General features: G+C 48.4%; 1 protein-coding gene across 1 annotated transcript in view; it reads right to left on the bottom strand.

Annotated features, from left to right (window-relative positions):
• CNGA3 (cyclic nucleotide gated channel subunit alpha 3) overlaps positions 1–26,801 on the bottom strand; it is a 44,903-nt gene extending 18,102 nt beyond the window's left edge. Inside the window, exons 1-4 of the mRNA XM_024743937.1 lie at positions 26,581–26,801; positions 10,471–10,610; positions 3,140–3,253; positions 710–889 (exon numbers count right to left, since the gene is read on the bottom strand). Coding sequence (XP_024599705.1) covers positions 710–889; positions 3,140–3,253; positions 10,471–10,574 — 398 coding nt within the window. The 5' untranslated portion in view covers positions 10,575–10,610; positions 26,581–26,801. The remainder of the gene's footprint in view (positions 1–709; positions 890–3,139; positions 3,254–10,470; positions 10,611–26,580) is intronic.
• Between the last annotated feature and the right edge of the window lie 256 nt (positions 26,802–27,057).

Here is a 27,057-nt window from a genome sequence, read left to right as displayed (position 1 = left end):
GTCCAGCCTCTGCAGCTTTCTCTACTTGCAGGCACCAGACAGCACCAGCCACAAGCTCCCCACTGGGCAGGGGGCCGTGTAAGGTGCTCAGAGCCCTTGTTCTGCAGACCCTTCTCCTACTAGAAAGCAGACACTTTCCTCATCCCCCACCCTACTCCCACCTACTGTGCTCCCCACGGTTCTTAAACCAACCTGGGGCGAGGATGGTTCCCCTTCAAAGTTCTAACCAACCTTTGGACCTTTTCCCCAGAAGAATGTACGTATACCCATCCATAAAGTTGTGGGTACCATCTAGGTACTCCCTGAGGTTCGTGGTACAAAAGCCCCAGTTTTTTAGCAAGGCGGATCACAGTGCAAGGTGAGTAGGATGAGGGTCCTTTAACGGAGAGATTGGTGAGGCTAACGTCCCGGGTGCGATTCTGAGAGCACCAACTCCAGGGGGCGCTAGCGGGAGCTCCGCGGAGGACAGGGTCAGCTGCCCATGAGGCTGGGGCCTCTGGTTAAAGGGTTTCCGCTCCTGCAGGGCTTCTTGGGCTCGTGTGGAGACTCCTAGAGCATGAGTGTTCCTCCAGGACAGACCCCTTCTTCAGGGAAAAGCTGAGGGACTGGTGCTCCCGGCCACCCGGGGGGCGGCGGGTATCCACACTGCACGGAGGGGGCAGCAGGTGCTTCCCTCCCCGTTTGGGGCAGGCAGCCCCGCCTCCCTTACCTTCTCCCTCTGTCTGGCGGCTCCTGGCTGCCCGCGTTGTTCTGGACATGGCTTTCGCGGCTGGACACCTCCTTAAGCTCGGCTCCGTGGAAACGCTCCAGGAAAGAGTCAGGCCTCTGGTCCTCGTGGCCTAAGTGACTGGCGGCCCAGGCACGCAGCGAGGTGATGAGGCGTGACAACCTGGAAGGGCACAGACCCGCAGCGAGGCCGGCGCGGAAGGAGACGGAAGCCCCCTCCCAGAGGGCTGGGGCAGGGGCAGAGATGCCGGCAGGATGTGGGTCCCAGGGCCGGTCTCAGGTTTGCACGCCACCCCCTGCCCCCACTCGCCAGAGCCTTTTCTTCCCTCCACCTCTGCCACCTGGGATGCAGCTTCCTCCATAAGGGACATTTCTTCATTATGGCTTTGTCCCTTTAACACCTGGACTCCATCAAAGGCACGATCCTGCCAATGGGCCATTTAGCAAGCTTTTCTGCTCATCTTTCTTTCTGTCCCATGTAGAGCTCTTTGTTACGACTGGTAAGCATAGGCACAGTAAAAAATACAATTTCCGAATAGTGATAAAATTCAGAGCAAGGTATAAAGGAACAAGCACCCAGATACAACCTAGGTTCTTTCCCCAACCCTTGTCCTATGAATTGCTCTTCATACAAACTCTTGTTTTCTCCCCAGCCCTGTGCAGAAGTTCCTGTGCAACGTGCCCTGACCTCTCTCCTGGAGCGGACGCCACCCGGGCCGCAAGCACCTGAGACCAGGCAGTCCACGCCCAGAGCTCATCTTAGCTTCAGTTTTCTGTAAAAAAGCTTCCCTCAGCCCTGCCTCTTGCTTCCCCGTCTTGGCCAGGGGGGAACGGAAAGACAGACTCAACTATTTCTTGGAGTTCAGCTTTCCTGACTGGGCACCCACTGTGCACGCCACTGTCCCCAAGAAATCAGTTCTGAGCAACCTGGCATGGAGTCATGAATTGTCACACACCTTGATCCCCATCACACACTTGTGGCCATAGCCTAAGGGGATAAGTTGAAGTGAGGCAACATGCCACGAACAGAGATGCTCACAGCGGCCGCGGCAGATGAATGGCAAGGTGCCTGCCCAGCCCAACCTCTCCGCTCTGACACTCCCCACACCCACGTCCTCCCTCTGCTGAGGGAGAGAAGCAAGGTCATACTCCCCGGAGCTCCAGCCTCAGCCAACAGGCTCGGGGACGGACGACTGACCCACAGAGTCACTCGAGCCTCGGAACTAAAAACCACTCCAAGATGGGGTTGGGTGTTTCAACTCAGGATCATATGGTGAAGGCTGTGTTCAGCCTGTGCCTGCTGAGGTGTGAGCCGAGAAAGCCAGAAACGTAGGAGGCACGCAGGCAAAAAGCACACAGATCATGAAGTGTTGCTAGAGGAACGAGAGAGGGAAGGCAGCTGCTTCCCCACGGCCCCTTATGAGCCCCACTGGCTCCGTTTCCACCAGGTGGCCTGGATCTTAGCTTACACCAGCCCCTGCCCCAGCCCTACCCTTTTCATTTGAGCTAGTTGAAGGTGTTCTCTAACTTACGATCAACAGGCCTTTTATTAGTAAGATATTTTATTAGTAAGACAAAAAACACTGGAAATCACTTAAATGCCCAGCTGTAAGTGGCTAGATAATCCTCCACAATGAAAACCATGAAGAATAACTAGATAAATTAATTTTTTTCCAATACTCTTAAGCAAAACCTGTAGAACACGTGACTGTATGAAACTCTGGCTTTGGTAAAAAAAAAATATATCAGTGGAAGGAAATAATGAGCCCAACATTTGTTGAGCGCCCGTCGTGGGGCAGGAGTGGGCTCTGCCGCAGCCCTCATGTTACTAGATGCATCTTTAGATGAGACGTGAAAGGTGAAATGACTTCCTCCAGGTCGTACAGCTACTGAAGCCGGAGGACAGATGTCATCAGAAGGGAGACAGAGCTCGGAGCCTAGTTAATCTTTCAAATACTTTTGCGAGGACGTAAGTTATGAAGTCTAGACCCATACGAGTGAGGACCTGCCAGGGGCTATTTCCGACAGAGCCACGATTGCCCTCTGTGTGCCACCGTGATCCACCCAACGGTCTCCCACGGCTGGCTGATCTTTCTTCTGAATTCTTTTCTGAAACTTCTCTGGTTGGCTTTTATTTTTCTTGAATTCTTCCAGAATTGAGCACATACCTCAATATCACTTTTTATGAGAGCAATTTCAGATAGAGGCAGTTTTTCTTAGACTTTTCTGAGCTCGGAACACCTGACCCAAGAGGAAATGACTCCCTGATAGATTTCTGACTCCGCTTCTCCTGCCCCTTTCTTCTCCAAATCTGCAACCCTACCCTCAACCACCATTTCTTCCTGAGACTTATCTACCTTCTTTCTGCCTCCGTCTGCCCTTCCCAAGGTGAGGGCTGAGACTGGTCGGTTACCTGGCGGGCCCCTGGCTGGTGAAGGAGCTTCGCTTGGATTCAGCCAGTCCTCTGGTCTCCATGGTGATGCCTTCTTGCAGTTCTGACGGTGTCTCCTCACATGGCAAGTGGGTCCTAGGAAATCAAATATGCAGCAAGCAAAATTGATTTCAAGCTCATCCTTGACATTGATTTCCAACCTCCTGGACACGTTGAGGACCGAGACGGCCAGATGCCCTGCTTAAAGAGGAAAGCTACTGTCACAGATCCTCACCCCAGAGCTCCCCACTTCAGTTCAGACTCCAGCAGCAGCCAGCAGGTCCTGGCTTTCAGGAAAAAGTGGCTTTTCCTTTATGACAAGGAGGCTACTGCCCATAGCCCAGGTGGAAAGGGCAGGCCAGCAGCAAATGGTCCTTATTAGAGCACTGGGGGCGGGGTGGTGGTGGGGAGGTCCCGGACCTGCATCTGGAGCCACAGCAGCTGTTTCCACGCAAGGATTCCAGAACAAGGATTTTGGTTCACACACATCTCTGCATACCGAAATCCCATCTCCTAAAGTCGGATCAAGTGCCGCCTCCTTCAAGAGGTCTTCCCTCGCCCTCTGTTGTAGTGTGTGGGTACTGCGGGAGCCCACTGGTTAAGAGGAGGGTCCGGCGATACTGTAAGGAATTGGCCTAGCCCTCCACGTGCATTTGTGTAGTGCTTTCAAATGAAAATCCATTTCTGCTGTGCCCTTTTGCCAAGCCCTAACCTGTGTCCCCTGTAATGCGGAGGGAAGGGGGGCGGGGACCTCACCTGTGCAACTCAGGGCGAAAAGCAACAGCACGCATAGGACAGGTGTCCACAGCTCAGTCTGAGCAACGGCAGAGCCTCGTGTTTGTTGAACTTCCTGGAATAAGACCTCTCTGCTGGGGTGTAATTTTCCTTTTTTCCCTTCCTTTTAAAACTTCCTAGGGCTGAAGTTTGATCAGCCTGATTAAAAGCCATCCAGGCATTGGCCTCCAGGGATTTGCACTTCATTCTATGAGTCTTGGAGAGCCCAGGCAAGACAAATTAATTCGATCACATGACCTATTCCAGCCTAATCAGCCTTCTTAACAAGGTGGCAACACGGTTGAAGAAGCAAGAATTAATGTCAGGGCAAAGGCTCTATCTCTCCCCAGTGAGTGATTCGAAGTCAGAATCCTGTATCTCAGCCGCCAAGCTGCTGCCTCTTCCTTTCTGCAACCTCCCTGTCGTCTCCAGCATGGGGAGCTCACTACCATTCCATGGCTCCTCCAGGTCTTCTCTGCACAGCCCTGATTGCCGGCAGGTTCTTCTCTCCCTCAGCTTCCCCATATCGAGGATACACTTTTTTTTTTTTTTTTTTCTGGAACCACGCGGAGTCAGGCAACTTCATCTTCTAAAAGACCGCCTTCCATGAAGGGACAGCTCTCACACCTGTGCTGCCTCGCTTTTCCAGGCTAAACGCATCAGCTCACCCAGCCTTTCCTCATCAGGTTCAAGTCTCTTCCCTGTCATGGTCATTCTCCTGTGAGCAGGTTCCTGTATTCTTGCCTGACTGGGCACAGAGACTGAGAACCACCCTGCTGTCACTGGAGCCCAAGACATGCTTTTGGTGCCCCATCACCAGCTACCATCATCCAAAACCCAATGTCTTATAACATGTGCTGCTGCTAAGCCAGAAGGCCTTGTCTTATGCATGTACAATTGATTTGTTGGAAATTATTGGACTCTCCCATTTATCTGAGTCACTTGATGTTCTGGCACCCTTGGTATGCAGGGTCCTCCCAACTCTGTCTCATTCACAGATGTGATACCCAAAGTATACACCATTTATTGACTGCTTGCTGTATGTCAGCCACATACATTTGATCACTTAATCCACATAAAAACTGTATGAGAGGAAACTGAGGTTCAGAGAGGTTAAGTAACTTCCCCAAGGTCACACAGCCAAGTGGCAAAGCTGAGATTTGTATGCCATTCCATCTCCTTTCAAAGCCTGCTCTCACCTACTCCATGAATCTGCCTTCTGTATTTTCATATATGGCACTGATTAAAGCAAAAGTTGAATAGGACACGGCTGAGAGCTGAGCCCTGTGGCATGCCACTAGAGACATGGCTCTGATTCCCCTGGCTGCACAAATGTGGGCATGGCTTTTTTATTTCCAAACCGCCTAATTGAATTCTCTATACTCATAAGAGACCACTCACACCTCATCCTTATACATATGAGAGACCCTACCTGCAGCCCTGCTGAAGTTAGGAAGCTACAATACCCTTGAGCTTCTAATATTCTGCGTACTGCAAAGGTGGGAATGCATGTTGCAAGGCACCCGGGTCAGTTACAGGAGGAGGAGGCGGCAGGGGGACAAGTGAGTCCATCTCTCCAGTGCCTGGATCCTAGCAGCTGGCATGCTTGGGGGTGGGGAGTTGGGGTGCGGGCAGCAACTAACAGCTGGGCTCTAGCTCTGCCACAGAATGTGTGCCTGGAAGATCTAGAGGCAATCCCAGGATGAGGTGTTCTGCCCCCACGAGCAGCTCCCTCCTCAGGGAGCTCTAGGCATGGAGCAGGTGGGCCAGCATTTCTGCCTGGTCTGGATTCTGTTCATTGCGGGGGGATGGGGGGGTACATCCTGAGACCAGTCTGGATTCTGTTCATTGCGGGGGGATGGGGGGGTACATCCTGAGGCCAGATTTATTTGCATTAGCAGCAAAGGACTCAATGCCCATGACATCAGGGCTTGTGGGTGGGTGAGAAGGGCAGAACTCACCCCAGATTTCAAAGCAGGCCTGCAGCTGGCAGCAGTGAGAGCTACTGCAAGTGGCCTGGACCTTTGACACCTACATGAAGGGGAGGTGGCGTAGTGGGGAGCCCGGAGGCCTGGGTTCGAATCCCTAACCCAGCACCTATTAACTAAGTGCACTGTGGGCTGGTCACTTACCCTCCCTGAGTTTAATTTTCCTGGTCTTCGAAAAGAAAACAAAGGAAAAATTGATTTCATATTGATTTAAGTATTGGTCAAACACCCAAGTCCAGAAAGGCACATTTAGCTGTGAAGAATAGGAAGGGTCTTATACGATGTAAGTTCAAGGGCCCCAAGGGGTCTTTTCTTCTTGATGCATCTCCCCACTTGTTTCTTGATGCCCAGAGTTCTACCCTGCTGTCTTTCTCCCAGCTCCATAGTTTCTACCCTCGTTAAATGCCTGGGGGTATTTAAATAGCAAACCCAATTAGTTATTCCTCAGAGAAACTGATTTTACGAGGTAAATGGAAGAGGAGATTGGCTAGGAGGAGAGGAACCAAATGTCTGAGGTGATATTTTGTGTCCCCAAGGACACACAGGTACTGCCAAAAGGGAGAAACTTCTGTCAATCAGTGCAAGATCAGGGATCCAGAACTTCCCAGGGAAATACAGAGGCAGGAGAGAGTGCGGGCCAGGTACTGTCTGGCCCGGAGCTGGCTCAGGACTCGACAGGCTTCAGTCTCTGTAAAACAAGCAGACCAGGCCAGGACAACATGAAGTTGCCTTCTACCCACAGTCTCCGGTTCTCCGTGGTGATGGTGCCTTTGCAGGAAGAAGCCCTGTGAAGTTAGTAACTAGCAAGATCAAGGGCAACTGGTGAAACAAAATGAAGTGACTGTTTTGAAAGACAAGGTCATTTTCAACCTGTAAAGCTCATCTTCTGAGTTTATTTATACAGAGGAATTAATGTCCACAAGGTGAAGCTTTTTCGTCACTGGGAGGGAGCAGAGGTTCTCATCAGAACGGGAACTGGTGATTAACTTTGTGCTCTGTGGATCTGGTGTCTTCTTTCAGTGACTTTGGGGACTTAAGAGGAAACAGAAGTGGCCTTTTGGAACAAGGGTGGAGAAGATGATACCTTATTTTACTTTTCCTGCTCTCAAGCCCTGAGGAACTAGAGTGATGGGCAGGTACTGTCCCGGCCACGTGTGACCAGGGAACTGAAGTTACTGCATTTTTGTCTTGGGTCCTGCGGAAGCAGGTTGAAAATGGTTTTCTTTTGTGGAAATTGCTTTGGGCTCTGTTCAGGGTAAAGCATGAAGAAGACTCCTTCTCTGTAGGACACAACCCCTTATGCCCAAAAGCTCACCTAAAATAGCTACACTAGGAGACTGATCTGGGGTTTGGGGTGCCCTCGGTCCCAGCTGCAATCCTCTGTGGCAGACTGTGAAGTCTTTCTCTATTGCAGTATCTGCAAAAATATGCCAGCCAGCTCTCAAATAACTGAGTCACCCAAACAGATCTAAATAGGAAAAGCAAAATACAAGACATCTTTATTTCTGGTCTTTTCAAGGTGTAAACTTAATTTTTTTGTTCAAAGGAAACATTTTCATCCTTCCTTATGACTCTTCACTAGGAAAATGGGCCCAGCGATTTAAAAAGAGAAACAGAAACCTGGGTCTCTAACTTGATGAAGGACCTGGGAGGCGGGATGTCTCAGGGGTCGGGAAATGATACTCCCCGCTTTGGGGGGCACTCAGCAAATGCATATGTTCCTAATGCATATGTTCCCAGCACAGCTGTGTGATATCATTGAGGATAAAGAGTGATTAATATTTAAGGACACACATTCATAATTATTTCTCCCAAAAGTTTTCTAAAAGGATTGGAATTTCAAGGCAAAGATCTACGATTTGTTCAAACAGCATTTCCTCCCTGCAAATAGTGATTTGAAACTTTAAAATTTTTATGTGACTGTGCCAGAGTCCTTTGCTGAAATCAATCTTACAGGGAAAACTAGTCTGGGAATTGACAGATGTTGGGCTGCTCTGGGAAGCAGGGGAGGGCTCTGGACCCAGCCTTCCGGCCCAAGGCTGCTCCCCTCAGCCTGAACTCCTATTCTCAATCTTTGGTGATGCTAAGGAGCCATTCTGGAAACTTCTGTCTGTTAACCCACTCCTGCCTCCATGAGATAATGCTTCTCACGAAGGAAGCATTTTTCCTCTCTCTCCTTTTGAAACCTCTCAAGTGTTTCCACGGGATTCTGTACTAATCTGTCAACAAGCTTTTACCACGTATGTAGCTGGGCACGGCCCCAAGTGGAGGGCACTGAGACTCAGCTAGTGGTCAGGCTGAGATAGCCTGATGTAGGCACAGGCAGGAAATGGCCCGTTCCAGATGTCGGGACAGCTGGGGCCATCTGAGGTCAGAGGAGGTGAAGAAGGCTTCAGCTGGGATGCTAGAGAAGGCCCATAGGAGGGGCAGCATCTCCAAGACCCGCAGTGAGCACCGATGAAGCACTCACTGCGTGGCAGGGGTACCCTGTTTTACCCTCATTTCTGCCCTGAGGTCAGTACTAGCCCATTTTGCAGATGAGGAAACTGAGGCTTGGAGCTGTTGAGCAGCTTTTCAAAGCCACTTTTCAAACCCGGCAGTCTGACCCCGAGCCTGTGCTGTTGGTCACCATGCTGGCCTGGGGATGCGGGTGGGGGATGGGAGGGCATTTGCTCACCCGTGAGATGGCAGAGTACTGTCCAAGAGCATCACTTCAGAGCGCTGGCTGTGTGGACAACCTATCCCCGGAGCGTGCATGGACCCAGTGTGAGCCCAGAGCGAGGCTCTCGGAAGCCAGAGGCTCTTGAACAGCCCGCAAGCCAGACGGAGCTTGTCGGCCACCGGCTGAGGCAGAGCCAGGACGAGTCGGGCAGAGCTGGCTCGTGGTGGTGTCGGGTCAAGCAAGCATTCTGGGCAGGAGCCCCAGCCCACTCGCCAAGCCCGGCTTCTCACTGGGCGGAGCCAGACTGACACTCCAGGGACTCTGGAAGCTCCACGAGATGCTCTGGTTTTGTCCCGCTCGAGGCAAAAGGGAGCAATGGGGAAAAGTTCCATCTGCTTCAAATTCTTCTTGATCCTAACAGCTTCTTCCTTCTCCCATTGGGCCCAAGATCCCAGGAGCCTGCTGCTGCCCAGGGAGCCTGACTTCCTGCTGTGCTCCAAGCTTGGGACTTTTCTCCCCTCTACCGCAATCCTCTTTGAAGCCCCTCTTCAGGGGGTTTTATTAGCTCAGGTGTGGGAAAGAAACTATTAACGCACACCAAAGTTTTAATAGCAGATAACTGTCCTAATAGTGTTCCTCTTCCTTTTAAATAAGGGCAATGCCTTAACGTAAAGGAAGGAGTCCTCAGTTGTGGAACACAAGTATTGACAGTCGGCCAGTTAGGAGGGAGAAATTTGAGTAGGGTGAGAATTTCTGATGCCCCTGAGTCTATCAAATTTCCTGGGTCCAAGCACCAACTTAAAAGAGTTGGAGGGAATATCTGTTGCCATGCTTTGAGATTTCCTTCCTTTGCCTGAATTCCAGAAGGTGGAGGTCCAAAGACTACGTAAGTTTGCAAAGATAGGGAAATTGCTGTCTATCACTTATTAGCTGAGTTGCTAAGGAGCTGGGACAAAGCACCTAGACGTAGGAAAAACCAAATGTGCATTTGAGAGAGGAAGTGACATATATAAGTTAGTGAGGAGAAACGATGGAGGAGGGCCTAGTGCCAGGGATGCGAGGATTGAGGACTGTAATTGCACTTTGGGCCGTCAGATAATATGCAGTTTTCATGGGAGGGAGGTTTTGAGTGTTATACTTGTGAGACAAAAATAACATAAATATTGGAAATAAAGCTTCTTCTTGTTCAACTCACTGAGAATTTAAGAGACATAAGAATGTAAGTCCATTTGCACCAAATAGATACTCTCCCATTTCCCATTTCCCAATGCTGCTCCATTTTTCAGTTGAAGAAACTGAGGCGTGGAGGGGTTAGTGAGTTTTCCCAGGTCTACTAGTAAGTTAGGAACAGGGCTAGAAGTAGAACTCAAAGCCCCAAGTTTCCATGTGGCTGCCTGTGTCGGGATGTCACTGATGGGGCCGATGGCTTTGCTGGCAAGGCACGGCCCACTCCCCCCAGGTACATGAGCACGGCTGAGTCCTGGCCTTCTCCTGGAAGCCAGTGCCCAGGGCGGTGGCTGGTGCACAGACAGAGCCCGATAAATGTTTGATGTATACAAGGGAAAGTGTGGCAGTTTGGGGACATTTTTACAGTAGAATTTAATCAGCTGCATAACGGTCTTCATTTTCTTGCCTTCTAGAAAAAAAGTTACAAAAGTTATGTAACTTTTGGAGCCTCATTTTCCCACATCTCTAAAATGAGAATAAAAACTACCTCAGTGTGGGTCGTGAGGAGTAAGGGACATGGAAAATGAAGTTAGAAGGAGTGCTGTGAACAGAGCCCGCCCTCCGACCTGCACTTGCCCACAGGCTAAGGCAGTCTTTCCCACAGGTCTAGATCAGCTACGGAAATAACCTGTTCCAGGCACGAAGTTAAAAGCCCATCCTACCTGCTGAGGCCGTTCTCAATGCTATCGAGATCTCTGTCCGTGGTCCTTACCACGAGGTGGTGAGTCCTGGAAGGGTGGGAGTATTGGGTGCTAATCTTGGCCATCTTCTTGCTCTGTCACATTCAGCTCCAAAGTGGTTGCTGAAACATGAACACAAAGCAGATATGTCATCAGGACCCCCCAGGAAGTAACTGCAAACCCAGCTGGTATGGGAGGGCTACTCCCCCAGGCAAGCCCTGGCACACGTGCCCTCCTCCATTTCTCTCCCAGTTCCTGCCACACTGTGTTTTAGTTGGATCTCTCCGGGCTAGTTGTCCGAACCAGAAGCACAAACAAGGTCTTTTACTCCTTTGTATATGCTGCATGCTGAGAGCTGCTCAAAGGTTTTTTTTGTTTGTTTGTTTTGTTTTGCTTTTTGCCACACTTCGTGGTTTGCAGGATCTTAGTTCCCTGACCAGGGACTGAACCTGGGCCCCCAGCAGAGGAAGCGCGAAGTCCTAACTACTGGACCGCCAGGGAATTCCCAAGGGCTGCTCAAAGTTAAGCGCTGATTCAGCAAATGAATGAATGAATGGCCAAGTTGGTATCCCATGTAAGAAAGCTAAAACCCTCATGATTCTCTTTAACGATGCAGTGTCCCTCCTAACTCTGGCTTTCTCATTTACCCTATGTTAATCTTATAATTTTGCACACGTTTTAGTAACTCCCCAAAATCTTGTTTTAAAACAAAGTATAAAAAACCTAAGTACTTGACATTTATAAAACCTTTACAATGTGATGTTCAACCCAGTACTCACTTCATCTCATTTAATCTTCACAATAACCATCAGATATTTACAATTTTTGTCTCCATTTAAAGATGACTAAATTGAGGGACCTCTCCAGTGGCACAGTGGTTAGGAATCTACCTGCCAATGCAGGGGACACGGGTTCGAGCCCTGGTCCGGGAAGATCCCACATGCCGTGGAGCAACTAAGCCCGTGCGCCACAACTACTGAGCCTGTGCTCTAGAGCCTGTGAGCCACAACTACTGAGCCCACGTGCCACAACTACTGAAGCCCGCATGCCTAGAGCCGGTGCTCCACAACAAGAGAAGCCACCGCAACGAGAAGGTCACGCACTGCAATGAAGAGTAGCCCCCGCTCACCGCAACTAGAGAAAGCCCACGTGCAGCAACAGAGACCCAATGCAGCCAAATATACATAAATTAATTTAAAGAAAATAAAAAAATAAAGATGACTAAACAGACTCAGTGATGTCAAACAGCTTGTACAAGCAAAGAAGTAGATAAAACCTATCGATGGCATGATCCTTATGCTAGAAATCTGACCGTGAACACTTTCCCTTCAGCAAACATTGGAAGGTGGCCCTCTGACTGATGAGAAAAGAAAACTGATGTGAGTGCACAGCTGGCGCGATGGATACGAAGACAGGCCAACTGCATGATTTCTGATCACAATCTTCCAGAAGGAAGATGAATTCCTGAGGACAGTTTCTCTGAAACAGATGGGCACAGGCTCTCTTGAGCAGCCACATGGTTTAAGTGTGTCAGAAGTCAGTACAGACCACTCCAGAGAAAGATGGTGATTTCCAGAAATAGCCCAGTGACTAATTCCAGGACTAAATTAATTTCATATCCAAAGGAAGGTCAGTGCCAGGAGCCCAGAGCACTGCACTGAAGTACCCAACATGGATGTGGTCCCTGCTCACCACGGGTTACTCAGGGAGGGGCAGCTGGTGGCTCAGATAGTCCTGGTTTATCTCTGATGTTTGATAGTTTAAGTCCACAATTTTAAATTTTATAATTTTCTCAATAGATTAAAAAATAGTTTTGATTTTTAAAAACTGTATTCATTTATGTAACTTAGTTTCTGGCTGACCACAGGAGACACAAAGGAATATAAGATAACGACTGTTCTTAAGGATCTTACAAGTCTAGTGGGGCAGATGACGTATACCAGAGGGTCCTGAAAGTTGAGTCACGGAGCTTGGGCTTTACCTCTGAGCCCATCAGGGATGTGGTCAGATGTGTAAAGACCACTCTGGCTACACTGGGGAGGATATATTCAGGGAGCAACTAAGCCTGTGCACCACAACTACTGATGCCTGCGCTCCTAGAGCCCGTGCTCTGCAACAGAAAAGCCACCGCAATGAGAAGCCCACGCACCACAATGAAGAGTAGCCCCCATTCGCTGCAACTAGAGAAAGCCCGCGTGCAGCAATGAAGACCTAACGCCGCCAAAAATAAAAATAAATTTTAAAAACCCCACAACTACCAGACAGATAGAAGCACCGGGACATGGTAATTGATCAAGGATTAGGGGTCACGCTGCCGTGACCGCTGGCATGGGGGTTGGTGGTGCTGCCCACTGAGGCAGGGACTGCGGGAGGGGCAGGGTTGAGGCAGAGAATGATTCCAGTTTGAGATGTCTGCAGAAACTATGAAGCCAACATAGGAACCAAGAGCCTCCCACTAAAAGAAATACACCAAATTTGAAATCATCCATCCAGTGCTTTTTTACTGAGCACTTACTATGTGCCAGGCAGTATGCTAAGAGCTAGGGTTTTATCAGAAAATGATATGCAGCTCTGTCCTCAAGGAGCTTATGGTCCAGTGGGATCTAAAACAAGTCTGGTTTTGTTTTTTTTTTTTTTTTGGCTGCACCAGGCAGCATACAGGATCTTAGTTCCCCAACCAGGGATCGAACTGGGGCCCCCTGCATTGGGAGTGCGGAGTCTCAACCACTGCACCACCGGGGAAGTCCCTAGAACAAGTCTTAAAGAAGTTTTGGGACTCCGTGGAAAATCTATTAAATTACTCTTCTTTGTGTATTTTCATGAGAATTGTACCAAACAGAAAAAGCTCTTTGCAGCCAGTCTGTGCCCTTTCCCTCAGCCCCCTCAGCTGTCCCCTCCATCCTGGGCACAAACCCTGACCCCAGATGCCACCTCTGGACCCTTGCAGACCTGCTCCCTGTGGAGAGCTCCCACGTGCCAGGCTCCGAGTGGCTGCTCGTGTAATACTGTCTCCTTCAATCCTCACAACAGCCTTCTTCCCTCCCTTTTCCAAGGAAGAAATTCAACAGGTGAGCAGTTTCCCTAATGTTGTTGCTTGCAGCCTGAGCCAAGGTTAACAAAGACCTGTCTGACTCCAGAGCCCGATAAAGCCAGTGGGTGGAAAAGAACTGGCATTACTTTTTGGCCTGAGCAGTAGGGGTCCTGCCTGGGGCCCCATTCTTTAAAGCAGCGGTCCCCAACCTTTTTGCCACCAGGGACCGGTTTCGTGGAAGCCAATTTTTCCACGGACAAGGAGTCAGGCGGCGGGTATGGATCACTGTAAGGCGAGCGATGGGGAGCGACAGGGAGTGGCAGGTGAAGCTTCGCTTGCCCGCCCGCCTGCCACTGCGCCACCCAGTTCCTAACAGGCCTCGGACGAGTACCTTTAAAGGCCCCCACTCTGACTCCCCTCCAGCCCTAGTCCATGGGGCCAAGGGAACATGCTTCCCCAGAACCCCATGCCCTGCTCTAGACTATGCTCTGGGTGCCCGGGACCCCCAAATTCTCTGTGGACGGGCTCTAGAGGCTGCCTGGGCCTCTTCCCAGGTCTGTCTTCCCGAGAACGGTGTCGATGTGCTGCCCCTAGACCTACAGGTGGTGCAGGAGGAGCTATGTGTGAGGGTGAGGTGAATGGAGCTTGGAGGTGTGGGCAGATTGTCCACGCATGTGTGTGAAAGGCCCCCTGTGGCGGACTCAAGGCTGGGAATAGAAGGGGGCAGGCCATGGATGGGGGACCAGAGATCAAATGTCCCCATGCCACTATGTTCCAAGGCCATTCTGACACACGTGCAAACCCAAAGTGCTAGAGAGTTAACTCCCCTTGGGCAACCCTTGACTAACAGAACCTGGAACCATGGGTAAATATTCCCCTTTTCTGTCCCCTCAGGAAGATAATTCAGACATATATTCTACATGGCTCTTTGGAGAAGCCCTAGAAGGATCAAACGACTTGCCCAGAGTGGTGATTAGTTTGATAATGTACACTTGGGGTAGTTTCCCCTGCCTCCCTTGTTTTCTCTTCCAAGACCCCTACTTCTCTTCCTTGGAACCACTCCCCAAAAAAGTTGCCTGCCAGCATGCCGTTACCCAAAAAATTCTTTTTTTTTTTTTTTTTAATGGTGGGAGGAGGGGATTACCTCAGCTAAGAGAATGCTTTTTAGTTATTTAGAACTGGTAAGTGGGCCGTGTGCACTCCTGACCCAGGTCCCTCAAGGGTTAGAAGTAACCTAATTTCCTTCTTAATTCCGTGTTCTTTATCCAGGAGAATGAGGTTGGGTAGGACAGGGCAAAATGTACATCATTAAAGGAAAATGTTAGTTTAAGATAAATCATTAAGATCTTTTTTCCCCTAATTGTTTCATAAATGTCATAAGGGTTGTCTTAAAAAATTACTTAAAAGAATCAGGACACAAAGTAAGTCTATATATTCTGATTGGTTGATGTATCTCACTGGTATTTTTAAATCTAAAGTTTCTATGCGTTTCTCTTCTTTCTCTTTACGGAAGAAACGTAATTGTTTGTACTGCAGAATTTCCCACAATATGGATTTTTGCCAATTCCAACTCTACGATGTTTCCCGTAAATTAGAAGTTGTACTCAGGGCTTGTTCAAATTTGGGTTCCATATTTTCTTGGGTGATTTTAGCAGCCATTGGTGATCACTGACTGGATCTATTGATTTATTAGGAGTTGCAAATTGGTGATATTCTAGCATTCCATCTTCATCAGTTAGCTGAAATATTCTTAAAAAAGAAAATCTGACTTATTATTTGGCTGCTCAGTGGTATGGTTCATACAGGAAAGGCAGAACAAACACTTAATTCTTTCCCTTTATCTACTAGCTTGGAAGCCATGACATCCTAAGTGATTCCCCAACCGCCAGGGTGTCTTCACACCTCCCGGCCCCATAAACTCTAGGAGAACTCACAAAGGAGATGATGAAAGTACAACACATGATCCTGAGGCTCTGTTGAAAATGGAAACTGCCATCCCGCCAGGGCCCCCCGAGTGTGAGGCACCTGCATACCCGTTGCTCATTCATCCTCAGGAACCGCAAGAGGTAGTAGCGAGGCTGATGCTGCAGGTAAGGAAATGCCGGCTAGGGTCAGCCTGCCCCTGCAGTCTGTGTTGTGTTTGTCTTGCTTTGTTTGCCATGCCCGCTGCAGGAGATGAGAAGTACACCAATGTAACTTTAATTTTCAAGCACGGGAGGAAGATCCTGCCAAGTACCAGGGTGACCTTGAAGTGGATCCCAGGCCTGAGCCGTTTGTGAGCATCTCCCAAACGAATGTGCGTTTTCCAGGGCTTGACTGGGAACTAAGGACGCACCATTCCAGACAATTCCCACTTGCTTTACAACATCACTAAACCCAACACGTTTTCTTCCCACCGACACACTTATTGACTCCATCAGCGTCCTAGGCATTGCACCTGGCCCTGAGGATTACGATGAAGAAGACAGGTCCCTGTCTCTGAAAGCGCAAAATTGCCTGGGAAAACAGGTATGTAAACAGCGGGGGGAGGAAAGAGAGGTGCTGAAATAGAGACAGAGGCATGATGGGGAACAATGTGGATGGGGGGTACTAATTCTGCCTTAGGGACCACTGAGGTCTGAGAAGGCTCCTCACGGGAGGAGCAATCACAGTAATTATTTAACATTATTCGACATGTACTATGTGTTAGCCATTGTGCTGTGCACCTTTAAGGATCTGACTGTCTTTTGTGCACATCTTTAACTCCCTCCACTGTTCTCGGCTGGGACACCTAAGTAGGTAGGAATCTAACAAAGCTCGCCTGCACTCCAGATATATTTTTTTCACTCCTTTATTAACTCCAAAAGCCTTGAAGGCAAGAATTGTTTCCTTTTACTTAGAATATGTTATCCTCCAAAATACTCAGCATATACACATGGTAGGTAATAAAAAGTAGGTGGCATAAATGGAGGAGGACCAGGTGAGTAACGGTAATGGTGGCCCTGATAATTACAACAGTACATTTACTAGCATTTACTCTTCGCCTGGTCCTGTTCTGATAACTTCAGGGTGTATCAACTCACTTGATCCTCACATCACTCCTGTGAATGAGTCACACTGAACACTTTATCCTATTTAAGAATGGATGGGAATTTATGAGGGAGAGAGCAAGTGAGCAACAAAGGAGGTCAAAACATGGGAAACCCTTTCTTCTAAATTGAAGTGTGCTTCTGACAAAAAACCTTGGTCCCCACTTATGATGACTAACTTTTCATACTAAAAAAATATTGTCCATGTTCTGTCCTCTTTTTTATTATGGCTTAGACATGAAAACCAGTCCTGGTTCAATTTGTGTCATTTGAAACATTGTCATTTTTCAAACCCTGAATGTATCTCATCAATAGAGAGGTGTCTGCAGCCCAACATGCATGCCCGTCTAACCCACTGGAGGTCTTTGTGAATTATCATTGTCCTGCGTGATGACTCCTATTCAGCCGGGGACTGGCAGGTCCAATTAGTGAGGCGCCAAGTCTAGACACAGAGCCACGCCAAATAAATGGGAACCCCAATCAGAGGGGAGCCCCACAGTCTTGCTGGATGTGCACTCTTGGCCCAGGTCTCTGTCTTCTCCAATGGAGATCGACCACTTTTACCACCTGGGGTCTTTGCTCTTCTCAGAAGTAACCTCTCTCTGGGCTTCATCCATTTCAATCCTCCACAACTCAACTTTCTCATCATTGTTCTAGGCAAAAGCACTCAGCCAATTCTCAGTAAGTATGAGGTTGGACAGGCTCACTGTGTCAAATTAAACTCCAAAGATAAATCAATAACTCCCACAAGGTCTGCATGCCTTGGAACTTTTGTCTAAAGCACACTTCTAATTGCCTTTCCCTTCTTTCCTATTCCATCTGAGAACTTCAGGGTAGAAGGGAAAACGTCCAATGCTGAGGCACTGAATCACTCTGAGACCTGCGAACCAGCCAGAGAACAAACACAAGGACCAGAACAGACGTCACTACACTAACCCAATGACGAGGGCTGTGTGTTTTCAAGCAGTCCCTTGAGTAATATCTTTTGTTTGAGACAAATGACTTTGGAAAGACAATATAGGTAGCCAAGGGCACTCAACTGAGAGAAAGGAGAGCTGAGGTCTCTTCTCAGCTCAGCCTCCAATTTGGGCGAGTGACCCAGCACTTTAGTTTCTTCATCTACTGATGGACGTAGACTTACTGCAGATGAAATCTTTCATGGGAACCCAATGCATAAAACATTCACTTGTAGTATTTTATTTAAACGTATTTTGTAATTTTATAAAGACAATCAGTGGGACATAAGTAACTTTTGACCATGATATCCAATATAGTAAAGTTTGGTATGGAATACAGGTCAATCAACGCTATCTTTATTTATTTGGGATTTTAAAATACTTAAATATACATTTTTTTAAAAACCCTTAAAATGCATACAGAATACCTTAGGGAACTCTGTGGAACAGAGTTGAAAACCAAGGCCAAGTTGATTATTAAAGGTCCTTCTGTTTCAGAAGTTCCATGATGGGACAAAACTCTACAGTGCAAATACTGTACCCAAGGGTCCTCTCATATTTTCTGTGAGTGTGATCCTATGTGGAGAAAATAAAAATATTCCAGAGCTTCGAAAACAAAAAGGGGAAAAAACTATATAATGTTAATATTCTCTGGACATGGCACAATATAAGTATAAACAACTTGAATATCAGAACTTAACGTGAGAGGGCATTTTGAAAACTATATTAATATGCAAAGATCCTCAACAAAATACTAGTGAACCAAATCTAGCAACACGTAGGAAGGATTTTACACCATGACCAAGTGATATTTATCCTAGGAATGCAAAGTTGATTTATCATTCAAAGTCAATCAGCATAATACACCATATTAGTAGAATAAAGGGTAAAAACCATGTGATCATCTCAACAGACACAAGAAAAGCATTTGACAAAATCCAACATATTTTCAAGTTAAAAACTATCAATAAACTAGGACTAGAAGGAAACGTCCTCAACCTGATTAAGGGCATCTATGACAAAGCCATAGCTAACGACATAATGGTGAAAGACTGAATGCTTTCCCCCTAAGATCAGGAATAAGACAAAGACATCCATTCTCATCACCTCTCTGCAACATGGGATGGCTCGCCAGGGCCATTAGGCAAGAAAAATAAATAAAGGCATCAGATTGGAAAAGAAGAAGTAGAACTATCTCAATTTGCAGATGACATGATCTGATATATAGAAAATCACAAGGAATCCACTAAAAAACTATTAGAATTAATTGAGTTTAGTAGTATTGCAGGATACACGATCAGCATAGAAAAATCAGCTGTATTTCTATACACTAGCAATAGATAATAAGATGAAATTAAGAAAACAGTCCCATTTCTAGTAGCAGTAAAAAGAATAAAATACTTAGGCATAAATTCAATCAAGGAAATGAAAGGTTTGTACGCTGAAAACTATAAAAATTGTTGAAAGAAATTAAAAACACGTAAATCAGTGGAAAGATTATCTCCTGCTCACAGATTAGAAAAATTAATAGTTAAGATGGCAATACTTCCCCAATTGATCTACAGATTCAATACAATCCTTATCAAATCCCTTCTGGAATTTTTGCAGGAATTGTCAGGCTGATTCTAAAATTTACATGGAAATTCAAGGGACCCAGAGTAGCCAAAACAAACTTGAAATCCTGATAAAGAAGAACAAAGTTGGAGGACTCACACTTTCTGATTTCAAAACCTATTACAAAGCTACAGTAATCAAGACAGAGTGGTACTGGTGTAAGGATAGATATATAGGTCAATGGAATAGAATTGAGAGTACAAAAAATAAACTCATACACCTACGGCCAACTGATTTTCAACAAGGGTGCCAAGATAACTCAATGGGGGAAAGAATAAACAGTCTTTTCAACAAATGTTGCTGGGAAAACTGGATATTCACATGTAAAAGAATATATACCATACATGAAAATTAACTCAAAATAGATCATAGACTTAAATGTAAGGGTTAAAACGATAAAATTCCTAGAAGAAAACATAGGAGTAAATCTTCACAACCTTGGATTAAGCAATGGTTTCTTATATATTACACCAAAAGTATAAGTGACTAAAATAAAAATCAGATTGCACTTCATTAAAACACACACACACACAAAAAAACCTTTGTGCTTCAAATGATACCACCAAGAAAGTAAAAAGGCAACCCACAGAATGGAAAAAATATTTTAAAATCATATATTGGTAAGAGACTTGTACCCAGAATATATAAAGAACTACTGCAACTCAATAATAAAAAGACAAATAACCCAATTAAATAATGGGCAAAGGATCTGAACAGACATTTCTCTGAAGGAAATTACAAATGTTCAACAAGCACATGAAGAAATGCTTAACACATTTAGTTACGGAGAAATGTCAGTCAAAATCATGATGAGATAACCACTCCACACTGCCTACGATGGCTATAATTAAAAAAACAGACAATTACAAGGGTTGGTAAGGATGTGAAGAAGTTGGAATCTTCATACACTGCTCGTGGGAATGTAAATGATGCAGCCACTTTGGAAAACAATGGCGCAGTGCCTCAAAATGCTAGAAATAGTCACAATGTGACCCAGGAGTTCCACTCACAGGCATATACCTAATGAAAACATGTCCACACAACTTGTATTTCAATGTTCACAGCAGCATCATTCATAATAGCCCCCAAATGGAAACAACCTAAATGTCCATCAGCTGATAACTGGATAAACAAAATGTGGTATATCTATATAATGAAATGTTATTCAGGTGGAACTTTATTTGGCAATTAAAAAGGATAAAATACTGATACCTGCTACAACATGGATGAACCTGGAAAACATTATGCTAAGTAAACAAGCCAGACACAAAAGGCCACACATTGTATAATTCCGTTTATATGAAATGTCCAGAATAGGCAAATCCACAGAGATAGAAAATAGATTAGTGACTGCCGGGGCAAGGATGGGGAGGGGAGTCAGAAAAGAAAATGTCTGATAATCGGTTCAGGGTTTCTTTTGGGAGTGTTGAAAACTGTTGGGCTGCACCCCGCAGGCCCACAAGGCCTGCGCTTGCCCAGCTTTAAGACCGAACAAAGAGCCTGGAGTCAGCAACAGAGACATCAACGGTTTAATGGATGGGGGGACCTTACACGTCTGAAGCAAGGTCCTGGAGTGACACCCCACTGTGTGTGGCTCAGGGCAGACAGGACCTGGTGGCAGTCTTCGCCCCCAAAAGGAAGGGGGGATTACCATTTATAGGAGAATTGACGGCAGGTGGGCTCATTAGTTACCAGGGAAACCAGCAGAGGGGCACGCCCCTCGCCACCCCTTCCATAAGAATAATCACTAGCTGGGGGCTGGGGCAAGTAGTAGGAAGGTCAGTCAGGTGTGTAAGATACAGGTGAAGCAGGCATTTGTTGGGCTGGGGGCTGAACAGAGGGCAAGAGAACAGCAATCTCGAGTGACCTGGCCCTACAAAAGTTTAAACATTATATCGAGTTAATGGTTGCACAGCTGTGAATATACTAAAAAATAACTGAAATATATACTTTAGAAGACTTTCATCACATGTGAGTTATACCTAAAAAAGAAGTAGTGTTAAATCTAAAATCAAAACACTTTTCAAATGCAAAACTCACAATGTCTGCTACAAGAAACTCACGAAACATAAATATACTAAAGGGGAGAAATGTCAAAATATCCTATTAATAAAAATACTGATAATGATCACATTTTTGAGAGTTTACATGATGCTAGGTACTTCTCCCCATGTAACAACTCATTTAATTTTCACAATAACCCTATGAAGTAAGTACAACTATTATCCCTATTTTATAGATGAGCAAACCAAGGTACACAGTTCACACAGCCAGGACTGTAGCAGGCAAACTAACTGTAAAGCCTGAAAGCTTAATCCACTGCCTCTCAAGAAACGAGGCCAATTTCTGGGACCAGTAAGTATCAACATTTCCTCCATCTGCCCAAGGAATGTCCAAAAGGGTAGCTCAGACCATGAGGATGTGTCCAGTTGTGCTTGGAGCTGAGCTTCCCGGTTGACGAAGGGAAATAACACAAGCAAAGGGAAGCTTGCATACACCAGCTGTAGATTTTCAATTCTTGCCTGAGAAGAAAAGCTAACATTGTTCCCCCAGACAGGAAGAGATTCTGGGTAAAAAAGAGCCCACCGAAATTGTAACAAGGTTATCAATTATGTGACTCAACCACCAGACAGGGGCTTGCCTCATGCCTAGAAAGTATCTTGGTCTTCTGTAGAGATGACTCAGAACTAATGGGACTCTGGTTTCCTGAGCTTTACGTGCACTCAGTTTCTAAATGACTATTTTGCAATAGGATTCAGCTGCTCAGGTTGAGATTCCAAGAGGATGAAAGTGCTTTCTAGATGTATCTAGGGCCGGAGAACCTGTACCTCTGTAGCCAGCCCTATAGATGCTCTGCCCAGAATTCCATCTTTTCCTCCCACCTCCCAACACACACACACAGACACACACACACACACACACACACAGACACACACACACACACACACACACACACACACACACAGTCATCAAGCCAGGCAAAGGACCTCCCTTCCTTCCCCAAGGACTGTTTCCCCAAGGCTAGCTGCAGACACAGGAGGTAAAGCGTATTTTTTCCCTTAATTAACTTTTGAGATATGATATAAAGGTAATGCATTGTCATTATAGGAAATTATAAGATGGTCATGTCCAACTTTGAGCACTTGCCATGCCAGGCACTGAACTAAGAAATTCACACCAATCGCTTCATTTCTTCTCCCAACAACTCAATGAGGCAGATGTTATAACTACTACCACCAACTTACACATGAAGAAACTGAGACTTGGAATGGTTAACAACTTATTCAAAGTCACCCAGTGGCAGAACTGAGGAACAAAAGCCTGTTTTGTTTTTTAAATCCCTACACTGCATTATTATAGTACAAGACGGAATGTGTGAAGTTCCTCAAAAAGGGGATCAGATGAGGTCCAAGGTGTGGGCCATGTGAGGGAGGATACAGTATATCCAGGAAGTTTTTGTTGGTACAAAACTAAATGCCCTGAATGGCACCGTCCCAACTGCTCCCAAATATGCCCTTCCTCCCCTGAGTCTTATTCTGGTTAATGCCCCATGAACGACACCTGGAGCCAACTAATCACCCAGCTAAGCCTTGCATAAGCTTCCACTCCTCCCTCTCCCTCACTTCCCCAGATCCACCATCACCAAGTCCTTCAGTTACACCACCAACTGTCTGTCCCCTCTGTTGCCTTCCACTCATCCATTCACTAAGTCAGAAATGCATTGAGCCCTAACCATATGCCAGGGCTCGAACAAGCCAGAGACAGCTCTTGACCTCCTTGAGTTCTGTTCCCACCTCTGTCCAGGCCCTGTTCCCCCTCCCCAGGACTGCTGAAACAATTCTTTTTGCGCATCTCCCATCTTTAGTTTCACCTCTGCAACTCATCCAAGGCCTGGCACTCAGGAGGTGCTCGATGAGTGTGGAATGAAAGAATGAATGAATCTTCTACACTAACATCGGGGTCTTTCTACACAATAGTTCTAACCATGTCACTCAGAAACTTTCAGAGGTTGCCTATTTTCTCCAGCATGCAGTCTTAGCCTAACATTCAAGATTTTTTTGTAACCTGGATCATATTAGCCTAAAAGGGATGCTCCATTTAAATGAAATTACTCATCCTTCCCTTAAGAGTGGCATGAATTTTCTCATCCCACCTGGTGGCAGAGACTGCTCACCAAAGCCCACCCTAGTACTGGCTGTATTTCTCAGTCCCCCTTCCAGGCCAGCTGAGGGCTGGGTGGCAGGATTTGGCCAGCAGAGTCCCCACCATGATGCAGGGCCCCCCAGTGCCTCGGAACCTCAGACATCGCATAGGCCATGGGCTAAGCCACTGAGACGTTCTGGGTCTGTTACCGAACGCAAGTCCGTGTGCCTGACGCACAGTGAGTCCCAACAATACCAAAATGCCGGAGTTTGCAACAGAGGAAGGTTTACTGCAGGGCCACGAAAGGAGACGGGTGGCTCATGCCTTAAAAACGCTGAACTCCCTGAAAGTTTTCAGCAAAGCCCTTTTGCAGGAAAGGTGAGGGAGGGGCGTGGTTAGTTTCCCCCCCCCCCGCCCCAGCTCACCCTCAGGCTCGGAGACTGGAGGTCCTGGAGGGCCCAGGAGAGAAGGCCAAGGTCCGCCTCTCGCCGCACTTTCTGCTACGAGGAACACCACAGCTGTGCTCCTCGGGGCAGCCAGACCTCCAACCGCCTGGAGCGCTCCGGCTCTCGTGCACTGAGGGTCTCGCGTGCTCAGGGTCTCGCGATAACTGTCGTGCGCTAAGGGCTGCGCGCGGCTCTGCCCCTATTACGAGTCTATGTGTTTCCACAGCAGGATCTATCCTCTCCTGAACAAACGCACATCTTGGCTCCTGCTAGTCCCTCTGCCTAGAGAGACGTTTTCCCTCTTGCTCAGCAGTTGAAATTCCTTAGTTTCAACTCCATTATGGCCTCCCCTGGGGGGGGTCTGTCACTCCCACTTCTCTCTACTCGGGGACACTGTTATCGCCCCTATTGCAGCCCAGAGCAGAGGCCATCTCTACACCATAATGTCCAGAGGCCAGGGACTGTGTTTGTTTAATTAATTTTGTCTCCCGCAGGGCTTAGTCTTGTCATTTGTACTCAGGAGTAGACAGTGTGCAGCTGACATGAATTAGGTCAGAGGGAAAACCATTTACCCCAGCCTCATTGTAGCAGTTGGGGGATGGAGGTAAAAGCTTGACCCATCCCAACCTGGAGGCCGCAGTGATTGGCAGGGATTAAGAGAGGGTTTCAGGTGAACAGGCGGCTAGACAGTGTGGGTTGGGAGGGAAGAGGGGACCACAGCACCTGATCATTGCCATCGCTCCCTCACAACCACAGGAAACCCGCAGCCTGTACAAGATCTGGGTGGGGGGGTTGCTACTGAAGAGCCTCTGTGGCTTCCAACTGTTTACCTCCTGGGTACCATGGCGACGGGAAATTGGTCGCCATGGCAACCCCATTATTAACCAGCCGCAGCAATCGCGGGCAGATAGTGAATGACTACCGAAAAGGCAGAAACACAGGCGCATCAAAGGCAAGAGGCACACGCAATCCCGGCCAAAGTCCCAGATAAAGTGACTGAGATCGTGTGGGGACCAGTCACCCGGAGAGCAGCCAGTCACCCTCTCCTGGCATCCCACGCCCGACGAGGGCCCCGTTTATGACAGAACAAAGGCTGAGAAGGAAAAGTGCGTGCGCTCGGGCGTTCTTGCGAAGGGAAGTTCGCGTCTTTCCTGCCACACCCGCTCCCCGCCAAGGGAGTCCCGCTAGCTCAGTGAAATGCTAACTCGCTTCCCTGACCTAGCGGAATTGTCAAGAATCCGGGACTTTGGCGTACAAGGACCTAGCTCAGGGAGTGGCCGTGACAGGGGTCACCTCCCTCCTCCCGGCCCGGCTTTCCATCGCCCCCTCCAGTGATTTCTCATTCAGGGAGTATGTCACCCCATGCCTAGACAACGACGTCGTTGCCCGTTTTGATGAATGAAAGTGTGTGTGTGCGTGTGTGTGCGAGGGAGGGGCTGGTGGACAGGTCCATAGAGACAGGGGTCTGGACTGAACACTCCGGGGTAGAGCCCGAACCCAGGTAGCCAGTCACTGCCCCAGGGTGTGAGGTACCAGGGAAGGCGCCGGCCCCAGCTTCGCCCCTCCAGAACATTTGGTGAGGAGCGCCCACCGTGGGGCCGTCTGGTTTCCGGGAGAGGGGTTGCGCCGGCGGAACCGCTGGCAGGGAGAGCGCTGAGCGAGCGAATTGCGTGTCCCCGGCACCGCGTCCACCGCCACGGGGTCCCAGCCACGGGCTCCAGGTCCCCTCTGCTCTTGCCCCACTGACCCTCGGCCACATGCCGTGTCTAACTAGAGATACCCACTTCAGAATGACAAATTTTAGTCTCAACAACAGCATAAAGTAGGGCAGCTGTGAACTGGGGAATCACACGGAGAGAAAAATGAATCGGCACTTCCTCCAGTCATCCAGTCCTTGCCCAGGGTTGCCGGGGAGCGAGGGGCTGCTGGCCGCGCCCCCCTCAGGGCGTCGGGGGCGGGGGTGAGGGCTGAGCTGGGGAGAAAAGCCGGAGGACAAGGACAGAGGGCCCGTGTGATTATCCGGTTAGGGGTTTGCAAAGGATCGGAGGCCCACCCCACCCCGCCCCTTCTCCTCGCTCCTGAGCACTAAGTCCCTAAGGCCAGAGCAGCCAAGATCGCGGATTATGATTTTGTCGTTAAAAAAAAAAAGAGTGCTCACTCCCCCAAAGTATTTTCATTCTTTGCCTCCTCCGCAGCCCACCTGTCTCTTTGCATCCTCACGGCTGAGCAGGGCCCAGCGGAGGCAGTCCCCCGACCCCGGCGGGGGTCCCCTTGGCTCCTGCCCCCTCCAAGCCATGGACACAACTTCCCCCCGCGCCGCGCGTACTCGGGGAGACTCTGCTCCGGAGCCGGATCTGGAGCCCGGGGAACGAGGCGGCGCGCCCTCCGGGTACAGGGTCTCTTGGGGAGGTGTCTCGGGGGTGGTGTCCATCCTTTTGCTGAAGGAGCCCAGCTTCTTCTGCCTCCTGCCCTGACGGCTCAGCCCGACTTGGCCCAGCGCGTCTGCGGGACGTGAGTAGAAAGGGGTGCGATAGACTTAGGAGGCGCAGGGGACGCCTTCTAGTCCTTTGATCCCTGCTGGAGGGAGTTGCGTGTGTGCCGCGGGTGGGAGCAGATGTCAGAGCTGGCTCTTGCTTCTGCTCTTTCCTTTCCTGCCGAGATGTGGCCCGTTTCAGCACCGGGGGGTGCGGACAGCGCCGCGCCCGCCCTAGGGCTCCGCCGCCCCACTGCCCTGGGCGTACTTCTTTAATCCACACGGTGACTGGAGTCTGCGTCCCCCGCGCACCTCCCAGCGCCCCAAGAACAACCAGCTCAAGGGCCCCTAAAATCCTTACCCCACTTCAAAGTTTGAGCTCTCCGCGGCGCGCCTGTGTCTGGCAGAGCGTCTCCTCCCCGCTCTGGGCCGTAGCTCCGGCCTCACTCCCTCCCACACTCTCGGGCCCCAGGACCCTCCTCTTCAGGTGGCGTAAGGAGCCGGTTGCCCGCCTCTCTCTGCGAAAGTCAGGTGAGGCTCTGGAGCCTCAAAGGCGGTCCCCGAAGAGGCAGAAGCCACTCGTTCGCATCACCGTGGCCTCCAAGGGAAGAGGGGCGAGCCAGGAGCAAGAAAGCAGAAAAGTCTGTCTGTCAAATACGGACCCTCCCCTAACCACGAACGGCCTCCCTGGACTCCTTCCTGGGATGTTTTACCAGTAGTGTAATCCATGCGGCATGAGGACACAGCAGAGATCTGGGAGTTTGAAGTTTAAAGGTGGGAATATATATCCCCTTAAACTCATTTATCTTAGGGGGAGGGTTTTAGAAACAAATGTCTC

The sequence above is a fragment of the Neophocaena asiaeorientalis genome, unplaced genomic scaffold (assembly GCF_003031525.2).
Source record: "Neophocaena asiaeorientalis asiaeorientalis breed wild unplaced genomic scaffold, Neophocaena_asiaeorientalis_V1.1 scaffold114, whole genome shotgun sequence".
Lineage (NCBI taxonomy): Eukaryota > Metazoa > Chordata > Mammalia > Artiodactyla > Phocoenidae > Neophocaena > Neophocaena asiaeorientalis.
This window is presented reverse-complemented; position numbering and strand designations above follow the sequence as displayed.